This window comes from Rousettus aegyptiacus, unplaced genomic scaffold (genome assembly GCF_014176215.1).
Source record: "Rousettus aegyptiacus isolate mRouAeg1 unplaced genomic scaffold, mRouAeg1.p scaffold_m13_p_3, whole genome shotgun sequence".
Lineage (NCBI taxonomy): Eukaryota > Metazoa > Chordata > Mammalia > Chiroptera > Pteropodidae > Rousettus > Rousettus aegyptiacus.
This window is the reverse complement of record NW_023416306.1, coordinates 84978768-84991778: the sequence shown is the minus strand read 5'-3', so window position 1 is coordinate 84991778 and position 13011 is coordinate 84978768. Positions and strand designations below refer to the sequence as shown.

At 35.9% G+C, this 13011-nt stretch overlaps 1 protein-coding gene across 6 annotated transcripts in view; it reads left to right on the top strand.

The window, feature by feature from the left end:
* Positions 1–13011, top strand: part of LRRC49 (leucine rich repeat containing 49) — a 128495-nt gene that overhangs the window by 46318 nt on the left and 69166 nt on the right. For all 6 annotated transcript variants that reach the window (XM_016126942.2, XM_016126944.2, XM_016126943.2 and 3 more), the window contains one exon: positions 1015–1076. In XM_016126942.2, the coding sequence (XP_015982428.1) occupies positions 1015–1076 (62 nt within the window). The remainder of the gene's footprint in view (positions 1–1014; positions 1077–13011) is intronic.

Sequence of the window (13011 nt, the reverse complement as noted above, 5' to 3'; positions counted from 1 at the left end):
GTGCCAGTGTATAGAATTTTAAAGAGCAGAGCACTGGAAGTCTCTATTAAATGGAATAATGAAATCTTGTCCTATCTCAGCCTCTAGGACAGTATGTAATACTGGGTCACCTTTCTACCCCGCTCCCACCCTATCCTTGCCACAACCTCAACTGTTTACCTTTCTCACATGATTAATGAGGTTGTAGACTAGGTAATTACTAAGCTTCCTCAAAATTCTACTACTCTAGTATATGTCATATTTTCAGAAGGTTTGTGTCTTTTCACTTAATGAAGTTAGGTAGCTTTGTATTAATTTGTGTTTTTAAAAAATCATTTGGGCCAAACACTTCAATATTTGATGAATGTAACTATATTTAAACTGCAGAGAGTTTGCTACAAGGTGCTGTACCCATACAGAACAAGGTAGATTTCAAGTTACAAGAAGCCCTGATTATTGTTCGGACTGGAGATTGCCCTTATGGTGCCCTTCGGTGACACTATGATCTGCTTTTAGTTTTACGGGGGCTATTGTCCTTCTATTGGTTCATTTTTAACGAAGTGGTATATTTCCAAGGGTTTGAGAATAGTGAGGTAAATAGCTTTGAAATTCTCAGTACTGTTTGTAAAGCTAATTGCATGAATTTAAAAAATAAAGCATTTGAACAGCTTCCTTTTAAAAGTGATTTTTTAACAAAATTTGATCATACTACATTTGTGCTACAGTTGAAATGCTGAAGTAGCATTTTGGCTTCTTTCCCAAAAGCATGCTTAAAGAGGCTAGCAGCAGCATCTCTCCCTGTTCTCTTCAGTGCTTTTTACCTTGTGAGTGGTGCAGCTTGTTCTGCGGATGTACTGAACCCTCCCATTTAATCTGCAGCAGAGAAGAATGGAGCTCAATGTCCAGTAGAAATCAATGGTCTAACAAGGTTGCAGTAAATAGAAATGACTATATATTTAAACAGCTGAGCAAGAAGACATTTATACTATTTCTTTTCTTTCAACCGATGAATTTTTGCTTTCTATTTCCTTCTAGAGAGATGTGGATAATTTGCCCTGCCTCCAGCGTCTGTTTCTCAGCTTCAACAATATATCTAAGTAAGTGGAAACTCCCAACTTGTCATTTATTAATAATTTGATTGTATGGGTTCTAGTGCTTTAAATTAAGATTGTTAGTACCTTGGAGAATTTATTGGCGTGTGAGATTTTAAACTGGAAAACGAGAGGGCCGTCCATGACAAGTTCTCTGTGGAAAAACAAAGCTCTGGTGTATATCATTTCCTCTAATGATAAAATGATGAAGTTAGTATATAGCATGTGCTTTTTATTCAATTACACTTTAGAGTTGCTCTCTTGTAAAACGTGGAAATTTAGCATAAATTTTGCTGTCCTTTATTTGACACTTATTGCACTGGTCAGTTGAATTAGAATATCTTTCATAAATTATCATCTATAATATAGCTAGCTACTAAGCAACTTTGATATAGCAGGCTATATTTGTAGGGGCCACTTGCTAATTAGCCCATAACTTCTAACTCGATATCCCTACTTAGAACTAATGCTCTAAGGGACATGTAAATGTATACATTTTGTTTTTCAAAGATTTGAAGCATATCATCCTTTATGTTGTGGTACAGTTTCATTCAGGGTCAGTGAGGGAGATTTCAGAACTGGAGCTGAGGCAGACTTTCAGTGCAAAAGGACCTCTACTCCTTCCATAATTCTTTCCTTCTCTGCTTCCTCTGAGCCACTTAGTTTGAACTAGATTTATAACCACCCCTCAATCAATTCTTTAGTTTCACTTCAAGGATGTTCTTTGAACATGCTTTTATAAGAGGGTAGGTATTAAGTATAAAAGACTTTAGAGCACATCTCTTCCTGACCTCTAGGCCTGTGCTTCTGATTATTAAAAATTACTTTAGTTTTTGTGCATTATCTATTTACATCTTTTCCCTCCTTCATCAAACTTAAGTGTTAACCCTATATACTTGTACTATATTTCTAAAGTTAGAAATTAAATCCAGATGGTGAATAGGCATTATTTCAAAGAAAATACCCTTAATCTTTCTCTTTTTTCCTCTTCTGTGGAAAAAATATTAAAGTTTTCTGAAAGACTTTTTATCTTTTTTTCAGTATATGTTGAATGCTCTTCCAGCTGCCTTTCAATCTTGTTGGGGAGGTAGGATTTGTTTTCAATGGCTATGGAGGAGACACTCAATTTTTCTTAGGGAATTTCTGCTTTCTAAAGACCATTAACAACTGTTCTGAGGGGAGAGTTTTTCATTCTCAAAATATGTTGTTTCTTGTGTCTCACGATATTAGTGTTTTCTCGTGTCTCACGATATTATTAGTGGTCGAATTCACTACTTTTCTTTCTTGTCTTGTTTATGGGGAATAATTTAGAGAGAGATAAATTTCGGTGCAGGGTTATGTTGTTCCTAGGTTCCTAGGATACCTGAACTTCTGAACTGCTGGTGTAATTGCAGGAGTGGCTCAAACTGGTTCTGTCCTGTTTCCGACAAGACCCGGACCAAAGTTTAGAAGGAACACTTGTGAACCGTTAACTGCTCCCCTGCCATGGAACCAAAAGGCCAGACCCGAATGTTGGAACGCATTCAGAAGGAAGATTTGGTGCCAAAACCCCTTAACCTTGCCTCGAACCCTAGATCATATGGAGGAGACAGAGTTGAGCCTTGCCTCCTGTCTCCTTGTCAGTGAACTTGCAAATAAAAGCCTTTTTCTTCCCTCAAAAGCTGGTGCCATGGTATAGGCAGCTTCTGAATGTCTCGGGCAGCAAGCCCTCACTTGGGAACACTAGCTCTGTAGGGAGTTGGTCTTAATTGCTTGTGTTTGGAGAATTTTCTTCCTAACCTGTAAAGGAGTTTCACCTACCCAGCGAGATAAACATAATTAACAGTATTAATATTTACAACGTTATTTAAAAAGCATGGCTTTGCAAGAAATTGCAGTAGAAGTGAGCCAACAGTTTCAGGGCTTTTATTTTCTAATTACTCTCAATATGTTTCTACGTGGGCTTAGCCCTTTACCTTCTTCTAGTGCTTCCAGCCGATCTACTTTTGAGGCTAAGAGCATTTTCTGCTTTGTTCCTGTTGATGCACGTCGTCCAGGAGCAGCAGTCCCCAATCTTTTTGGCACCAGGGACTGGTGCTCTTATGAGAATCTAACACCTAATGATATGAGGTGATGTTAGTGCTGGGGAGCGGCTGCAAATAGAGATGAAGCTTCACTGTTCACCTCCTGCTGTGCGGCCTTGTTGTCTGTGGCCTGGGGATTGGAGACCCCTGGTATAGAGCATATATTGGACCTGAAGGGAAAAAAATTACAGAGTGCAAGCCTTGAAAACATTTCTGTGAACTTTACTCAAGACACAAATATCTCAGATAGTTGAGCCATTAGACGAACTGTAGTGATAACCTTTCCAGGATAGTTACCTTTCCAGGGCCGAAGTGCCCTGCAATAGAGTTTCCTGATTTTACAGTTCAGTGGCCCAGGGATAACAGGGGTCAAGAAAACTAGAAACAGCAGTGTAAACCTGAAAGTCAGTACTTTTTAGAACTTTCTCTGGAAAATTCTCAGATAGTATTCAGCAATTGAAAATATCAAATTGTATATCCATTTTAGGGAGACAAAAATGCATTGACTGTTATATAGGAGGGCTTCTAGGTTTTAACCAAGTTATTGGATTCTTAAAGTCCCATTTGCATAAATTATTCGGTACTTGGTGAAAATTCAGAAAGTTCCAAAATGTGATGGCACCCTATTGAATTCAGAGAACCACAACATGGCTTGAATAGGTACCTATAGTTAATGGTAAACTTGGTAGACAAAACCCTTTTCGTATGTTTTTCTGCAGATACCAGAACAGTACATTTAAGTTCTACCAGTAAGCATGCAAGATATATTTACAGAACAAATGACAAATATTCATATCTATGTATCTGAATAGAACCAATGCTTCTAGTTAAAATATCACTCAGAGCATGAGGAAGACACGAATGGGTAATTATAATACAGTGAGTTAAACTTAGTTGTGGTGATATGCAGGGATATTAGAAAATGAAAATCAGCCTAGAAGTGAAAGAAGTCTTCTCAGAGAAAGAGGGTACCTGAGCTGAGCTCTAAGTGCAGAGTAGGCCTTAGTAAAGTGATGGGTACTGTGACATTACAGGCAGAGGGCATAACCCAGTTGATGGAGAGGGCTCAGGGTGTACTCTCTAGGTCTACCTTTTGAGGGCCTGTAGTGAGATCCTTGCTCTTCCCTTCTCCACCTCCTCTCCCTCATTTCCACCCCATGCTAACCCTGGGCCTTCCTCCAACCCACGGAATGCTGGGGGGGCCTGCCAAAGTACATTTTGTGATGATCACCTTAGGAATGTTCTGCAGTTAATCAAGATCAGTTAAATCTAATTCGTTCTTTAGAGATGTTTATTCCATTATCTACCTCTTCTGTGGGTACTGCTTTTCTGGTTGATTTGTTTTTCTTGGCTCTCATGATGTTAATTTCCCAAGTAGTCTGATTGTATTTTTTTTTTCTAATGGTTAATCTTATTTTATGAATGAAATAAAGTTTTCTTTGATTTCTAGAATTTACTTTTTACCCTTGGAGTTAATACCTGTGTTTGTTTTCTAAACACAGGAAACAAAGAAACAAAAATGCTCTTTCTTTCTTTGTTTCTTTATTTCCATGATTTTTGGATGGTAGTTCATATTTATAAATGAGAGTCTAGATGGAGTTGTTTCCTCAACATAAGTTTTTAAAAATCACTGTGAATGCAATTTGTGAGTACAGGATCTCGGTCTGCAAGAAAATATAGCCAACGGAAGAGGGAGGATGTCTACCCAACTGGACTTCTCTTTGGGATATGCATAGAAACTGGCCTTCTGGGAATGGGGATCTTTTTTCATCTTAGTCACCAGAACTTACCCAGAGCGCTGCCCTTCTTCTCTCATCATTTTCAGTCTAGGGACAGTTCAGGAGTTAGCCTCTCTAAGAATGAGACTGCCAGATTGTTACCAAACCCTTCGATAATTTCTGGACAGCCGACTCATATATGCTGCCAACACTTGCCGTCTGATCTAGGGAATATTCTGAGGTTCTGCCGGCAATACTTACTAACTCGCAATGTAACAATCCTGTTCATTTTAGGCTCTTTAGCAATTTTTTACTAATTCCATCTGCTTTGTATCTTCCAGAAATTCCTTGGTGTTCTGGTCTGCTGATGGAACTCTTCCTGGTTTTTTAGTACTGCTATGGATATTTCATACTTTTATGTTCAGTCATTTCAAAGACATTTTGAGAGGGTGGAGAGAGGTTAGAACATGTGCTCATGCAGACATTCTCATAACTGTCCTTCCTTTGAGTGATTTCTCCAAAGAGGCTTCATATGAAGATAGCCTTGGAAGCTTTGAAAATACATAGTCATTGGTTCACTGCTGGGTAGTCTGCTCCAGTAGATTTGGAGTGAGACCAGGGATCTGGATTTTTTTTAAGGCTTTTCAGATGATTCTGATAGGCAATTGATGTTAAATTTAGGAACCATTGAGTTATGGCACTCCAATGTGAAAATATTTTTTAACTAAGGGATTTCTATTTTATGTAAAATTTCCCTTCACAAGGAAAAGCTTTCTAAACAAAAATGTTTATCAGGAATAAATATTTGCTACCTTTGGAAGGTAGTTTATGATCTATAGCCAAAAACTGGAGTGTTTCATCAATTTCATCCCTTTTCCACTGAGGTATTTGCAAAGTCAAAAGGTTATTATAATTGACTATTCTCTCTAGTCTCTCTCTTCAATTATTCTCCAAACATAGAAAGTTTTAATAAGCTTTTATTTTTGGGGGGGGGGGGTGGAACAGAAGGAAAAGGATTTATAATTCTAATGCCTGATTGCCTGAAAAGGAATGGTTACTATTGCTTCTAGAACTAAGGGGAAAGGAATATCATTGGGAAAGGAGTCAGATATAGTCAAGGTCAAATATCAGTTCAGGACTCTTGGTCTCATATACTCTTTTTTGTTAATTGTGGTAAAATATACATAAATGTACCATCTTAATCATTTTTAAGTATACAGTGCAGTAGTGCTAAATAAATTCACATTGTTGTGCAGCCAGTCTCCAGAACTCTTTTCATCTTGCAAAACTAAACCTCTCTACCCATTGAACAACAGCTTTCTCCTAACCCCATGGCAACTATCATTCTACTTTTTGTCTCTATGGTTTTGACTACTCTAGGTTTAATCATAAAGTATTTGTCTTTTTATGACAGGCTCATTTCCCTTAGCAAAATGCCCTCAAAGTTCATGTTTTTATAGCATGTCTAAAAATTTCCTTCCTTTTTAAGACTGAATATTCATGTATTATTCTTGAGGTGGTGTGGAACAGACTAGAAAAGGAGCTTGCAGAATGAGCCAGGCCTACCTCTCAATCTTTATTGCCTTCCCATAATGCCCTAGATTCCCGTTCCACTTAAACTTAAGCTTCCTTAAATTTATCATGCTCCCCTGTGCCCACTCAATCTGTGTATCTACTGTGGCTTCTGGCAATAACATTTTTTATTGTCTCTTCGTCTGAATAACTTCTGAGCTTCCGTTAGATCTCAGATTAAATGACACCGAGATTTCTCAAGCTTTCATATGCCTAAGAATTATCTGGAGATCCTGCTAAAATGTAACTTTCTGAGACCTAGCTTTCATAGATTCTAATTTAGTAGTTTTAGGTGGGGCTCAAGAATTTGTATCTTTAGCAAATGATGCAGCTGACTTAAAAATACCACTGGCCTGTGCTTTTCAGACTTCAAGTCAAAACTTATTAAGGGATCCTAAAATCAATTTAGTGCAAGACCGGAAAAATAAAAACAGAATAGAAAATACCAGAGTTTGTCACATGTTGTAAGGGTAAATATTGTTTCATGAAAATTTTCCAGTTTTAATTATATGTGAGTATATCTATGTATGCATTTGTATGTATTATTTTACTTAGATATATGGGAACCAGGTTACAATGTAAATATATTTCTCACTATGGATTGGGTTTAAATCTTTGAAAAATACTCTGGGGTCTTGCTACATGTTTTTAGAGATTCCTGTATTTCCACTGCGATTGTAGTGTTCATAGTTTATTGTACTTTCATTTTAAATTCTCTCTGCTAGACCGTAATCTTCACCAAGGCCGAGGGGTATGTTTGCTTTGCTCACTTACAGTCTCTCCATGATCTAGCATGTATGTGCTCCTGGTAAAAATATTACTATTGTATCAAAAAAAAAAAATTAAGAAGAATTTAATCCCTCAAACAGAAATATTTTTTTATATGGGCTAAGAAATTGTTTTGTTAGATCTTCTATGTCATCACTAAGTCATTTGGACTATGTTTAATGCCTAGACGTGTGAAGTTTAAAGGCTTGAGCAATCAAAATTCTCTTGGCAGTTGTTTCTGGCTTCCACGCCAGTTTGTTGATTACTCAGTGAGGATCTTGCCCAGAACATTTAGAAACAAAAAACAAAAATCTACAGAAACTAAATCTTCCTGTTATTGTGGTATATCAAGGAAGGGTAGTAAGCATGATGTGCCCTAGTAAAGAGGCAATAAGGATCTGCAGTATCTGTTCAGGGGTTAAAAACAATAATAAAACTGCCTAAAAAAATTTCCCTTTTATTATCTTCATGTGCTGGAAACTCTAAATAATGTCAGGGATATAATACTCCTTCCGTCAGTGTGGACCTCTCATACTGTTTCCTTCCCTTAGTAAGACAATGCCTTTTGGATTCTGCTTTCTCTTTGTGACGTCATTGAAAATTTTAAACTAGGTTTCCTTTTTCTTTTTTTGAAGAAGGAATGCTGTTAAAAGTTCTCTAATGACCTCTTTTAGTAATTATGGTATGACTAACAGTCACTGGATGTCAAGCATTGGGGTTTGACTTCTTCATTACAGGGCAAGATTATCCTCCAGTCTATTTTTAGAATTTTATTGAAAATGGCTCATTAACTTTACCTTTATCAGGAACTTGTTCTCTTTACATCTTTCTCAAGCTATATTCAGAGAAGAACCTATTCCTATTTAGGAAAATCAGAGAAACTTAGACTGCTCCAAAGTTGTCTCTTTTAGTACTAGTTGATATTTTAAGGAAGAAATTATTTTACTGACCTTCAGAATATATTGATATTTGTTATGAACTCATGTTGTTATGTAAAATGTTCCTATAGCTGAGAAATAGGGCTTTACTTTCATACTTCTCAGGATTGGAAGTGCGGCTATGTCCTTTTGGCTTGAGGGAAATTAGTTTTCCTTAGTTTCAGTATCCGGCAAACTGATAAAATGCCTTTACTTTTTTTTCCTTTGTGGCTCAAGTTAACATATAATCAATCATGTGCGTACCTTCTTACTAACTGAATAAAACAAAGGAAATCAACTATTGACAGATCTTTTCTGACCACCTACTAAGAAAAGTTTTAAACTTAAGAAATGACTACATAGTTATGGAGGAAATTTCATTAGTACCCATTTAGCTACTCTTGAAGTGTTTGCCTAATGGCTGACATGTGATTCACCTTCAGACAAACATTTAATTGCATTTTTAAAATGTGATAGACATCATCTAAAGAGGACCAACCAAAACAAGTTCTAAAAATAGAGGCTTTTTTTTTTTTTTTAACCATTGCCGTTTTACTCCTTTGCCATAAGCAAAACTATCTGTGCTAAGGCATAGATAGTTCCTTAGTGCCTGATAGTCAAGCCCAGCTGCAGCTTTTCAGTTCTTTTAGAAGAATTAAGCAAAAAGATATGCCCACAACTAATGATAGGTTTGTTTTACCATTTTAGACACATAGACTTTGAGGTAAGATAAATTTGTTTTATCATGTTCAGAGCTGATGTAATAATTGGATCTAAATTTATTTTACTGAAAACATAAAACTTCTACTAATATAAAATAAAAATAAACAATTTTCATATAATTTTTTTGTATACCTTATTTCAATACTACTTTATTGTAGGCAACTTTTCTTTTTAGAGAGCAAAAGTAGAAATTATTTTAAAATGTTATAAAATATTAAAATATCTGACTTCATTTTTTTCACTGTTTTTAGGATGTTTAGTTTGTTAAATGACTGCTGTTTGTAATACTTTGCATTCTAATATAAAGACTTGTTAGAATTTTCTACACTAAGCTAAGGATTATACAGTTTTGTTACTTAATTTTCTCTGACTATTGTTTTATATTTGTGTTGTAGTCAACATGATTTTTTATTTCTGTTAAAGTATTTGTTGATCTGATGCTAGACAGATTACTGACTACACAGATAGAATATGACCACCATGATACCATGTACTCTTGTCAAGAGACAGTATTATTGAAGACACTGGAGATTTTCTTCTGATTTAAGGGAATCAGCTTTACTGCCGTTCACACAGTAGAACTTTGAAATCATAACATTATCCCATTAATGCTCTGTAAATAAGTAAGCATTAGAAACCAACTTCTTTATATGTCTTATACTATTTATAGCATTTTGTGAGCAGTTATAAATTTTAAAAATTGTTTTTGCTTTAAGCTAGCACTTTAAAGTGAACAGAGTACATTTGCTTCATATCTTCTAATTTACTAAGTTGCATATAGAATATACTGCCAAGAGAAAATTATTTAAGTTACTCAACTAAGGTTAAAGGCTTCATTCAAATGTGTTGTCAGGGAGCCCCCGAAAACCAGGTGGTAAGTCTCCAAATGAAGCAGGGTCAGAGCTTTTAAAAGATATTGGAAAGCTGAGTATGTGATCTTGTGGTCTTACCACAGGCAGTTTTCAACTTTAACCTCCATTCGCAGTTGGGGTTGTTCCTTTTCCTTTCCTCTTGCTTCAGGACTCAGTAACCATCAGAATGGTTTTTTCTGAGGACTGTTTTTGCAAGCCCTGTGGTTTACTGAAGAGTCAAAGTTTTAGGGCAGGGGTAGTCATAGTAAAAAAGGAAAAAAGGGGAGCAAAGGTACAAGGCAGTGGAGAAACTGAGTGCCCTCTATTATGTTTGTTTTATTTCTTTTGCATTACCTTTGAAAGAGAGAAGGGCAGAGAAAAAATCTATTGGATAACCATTACTTTTTACTATTATTTTATGTCTTATTTTATCGTCCTCTTTCTATTAGCATCTATAGCCATTTAAAGCATCTTTCTCCTCTAGGTACAATGCTACCATGGATTTTATTTATAACATGAAGAAGCTTCCCAGGATTTTTCTAGATACTCTTACTATAATTGTAAAGTTTAGTTTTTATTAGTGTAAAGGTAATTTATTTGTATGTGTATGTTTGTGAGTTTTTATAAAAGAAAGGATTCCTGAACTAAAATTAAACTAAGGTCCTGTGAGCAGGATATTTGCACATTAAGTCTCAGACTGGGTTCACACATACATAAGTGAGAGGCTGATAGCTATTCATGGCAATGAATTAACATTTTTAAAATCATTAGTGTATCAAAGGCCCTTTGGGTTTTGCTAATGTGAAGGTTCTAGAAATTGCAGAAGAATTTTTGGTGTGTATTAGGGAAATTTTGAGTCTTAAAATTACTCTTGACTACATGCTATACTGAGTGTGGTTGTTTCTAGGTTCAGAAACAAATAGGTATGATAAATTGAGATCCATATGTGTTTCAGTGGTGATACTTTTTGAACATTTAAGTAGATTCAGAGTTGAGTCTTGGAGAAAAACTTGAGGCTTTGCTTCAGGTAGTTCCTGAAACATGGTGCAAAGATAACATAGCCTTCTACTTGATTAAAAATACCGACCTGATTTTTACTACCATCCATGTCATCTCCAGGACTGTTTCTATTGACTTTTTTTCTCTTTGATATTTCATCTTCTTGCTTCACTTGTCTGGCAATTTCTTATTGCATTTTGGGTATCAAACATTATGTTGTTGAGAATCTGCATTTTGTTGTCTTAATTTAAAGGCTCTTGAGTTTTGCTCTGTAAGGTAGCTAACCTACTGGAGAATCAGGTTGATCCCACTGAAGCTTATTTTTAGATTTTTTTAGAATAAGTCTAAAGTAATGTCTATTCAATAACTAGAGTAATAAGTTTTTATATCTATATTTATTTTATCCTGACAATAAATATAAGAATTCTGAACCAGAGGCTAACTGATATACCTGCAGAATATCTTGTATTGGTTTCCCATGCTCCATTTTCCCTGGGGGTTGTATGATGAGGGCAGGTATCATCTACACGTACATGGTGGGGAGTGTCTAGCACATGAGAGAAACCCAAACTTATTAATCTTGGAGCTTATAAAGGAGCTGCTTGCACAGCTGTACCTCTTCCTCTCTATAGAAGAGAGAATGGTGGGGAGAGGGAGAAGGTAAATTACACTTTGAAATGTAAACGAATGGCTCCCAGTTTTAGTACCCTTTGGAGTATAAACACATAGCTCTGGGAGACAAATTTCAATATCATTCCAGAAATCTCTCTCTAATCACTATTTAACCCAGGTGCCATTTTTCTTTGCTAGAAAGCCATGATCATCCAGAAACAGGAACATCTTCACATTGTTTGCCAGCATAGAGCAGACCTATACCTAAGTTATAATCTTTCTGGGGTCTCAATTGTATAACCTGAATGTTCAGTGAAGTCTCTTCACATTGTCTAGTTGGAACTCCAATGTCCCCCAGATTTGTGTGGCCTATAGGTACTCTCTTCCTTTCACAGCCTCTCAATGGTTATATTTTGCTAGGCTTCTTGGAGTTTCTCCTTGTGTTGGTACATCCTAATATTCAGACAAATACTTAAGAGATCCATGTGCAGATTTCTAGAGATTTTGCTCTACACAGCTCCCTCTTCTCCACTACCCACTCCCTCCAAATTTCAGCACCCTCAGCAAACCCTAACTCTGACCTTCGTTTCTTCTACCTAGTGAGACCCCTGTTCTCCTTTTGACTCCATTTACCTATGCTGTGATCTGCAGAGTGCCTCCAATGGAAGAAAGCCAAGATTAATGTGGCTTTCATGTGTTTCTCCAAGGATCACAGCCCTTCAATACTTGCTTCATATATTTTGTACAGTCTCATAGTTGTTTACATTGGGAGAGTAGTCGGATACTATCAAAGCCAAAATTGCAAGTTCCTTCTATTAGATTTCCAAATTTTCATGTTATATATTATTTTTGCCATCTATCTGCCTGATACTTAATATGAAGTTTCTTTAAATCAACAATACTGTATTCCTTTATCCAAGAGCCAGTGGCTTAAGCTAATCCTGAGTCGGTAAATGTGTATTTCCTGTCAAAAGCTTTACCGATATTTAAAATAAACAGTTTAAAAGTGGGCTAAAATCTGTTCTTAGATTCTTTTAACTCTGCTTCAGTATCATGTTATTTGTCAAAAAAAAACTTCACATTTTACCTTATTACTTTATTTCTTTACAGAAATGCCTTCAAAACTTATCATCTAATATATTCTTACCTTTATTGAAGAAATTGGTGAAAGAACTAATTAAACCAGAAAACATTAGCTAGCAAAAGATACTACAGTTGATCACAGATTTTGTTATGGGTCAGAGAGAAAAGGAAAGACTGTAAGTGTAGGATTAAGTTATCAGGATACTTTCTCAGATGTACACACAATAAATATGTCTGAATATAGTCATTCTTGAGTCCATGTCTGAGAGTGCAGGTCATGTTATTCTCAAAAGAAAAATACTTTTTACTAATTGTGATGGAAAAATACTTGTAATCTTAAAACTGTGTTAAATTATTTAGGAATAAATTTATAAGGATTATACGTCTATAGAAGCTGCTGACTTTTGATGTTTAAAGGGGCGATTGATAATCATATCCTTCCTTTCTACTCTAAGTTTTGAATCAATTGAAAAATATAGGAATCAAACAAATGGAGTATAGAATAGCAGAATGAGGTTTAGATATGCACCTATAATCAGGGTTCCTAATACATCTCCCCTGAAATGGATTTTCAACTCATTGGCAGAATTTGAAAACTGAGAGCTACCTCTCTGGGAGGAGTGGAGCTGAAGAGA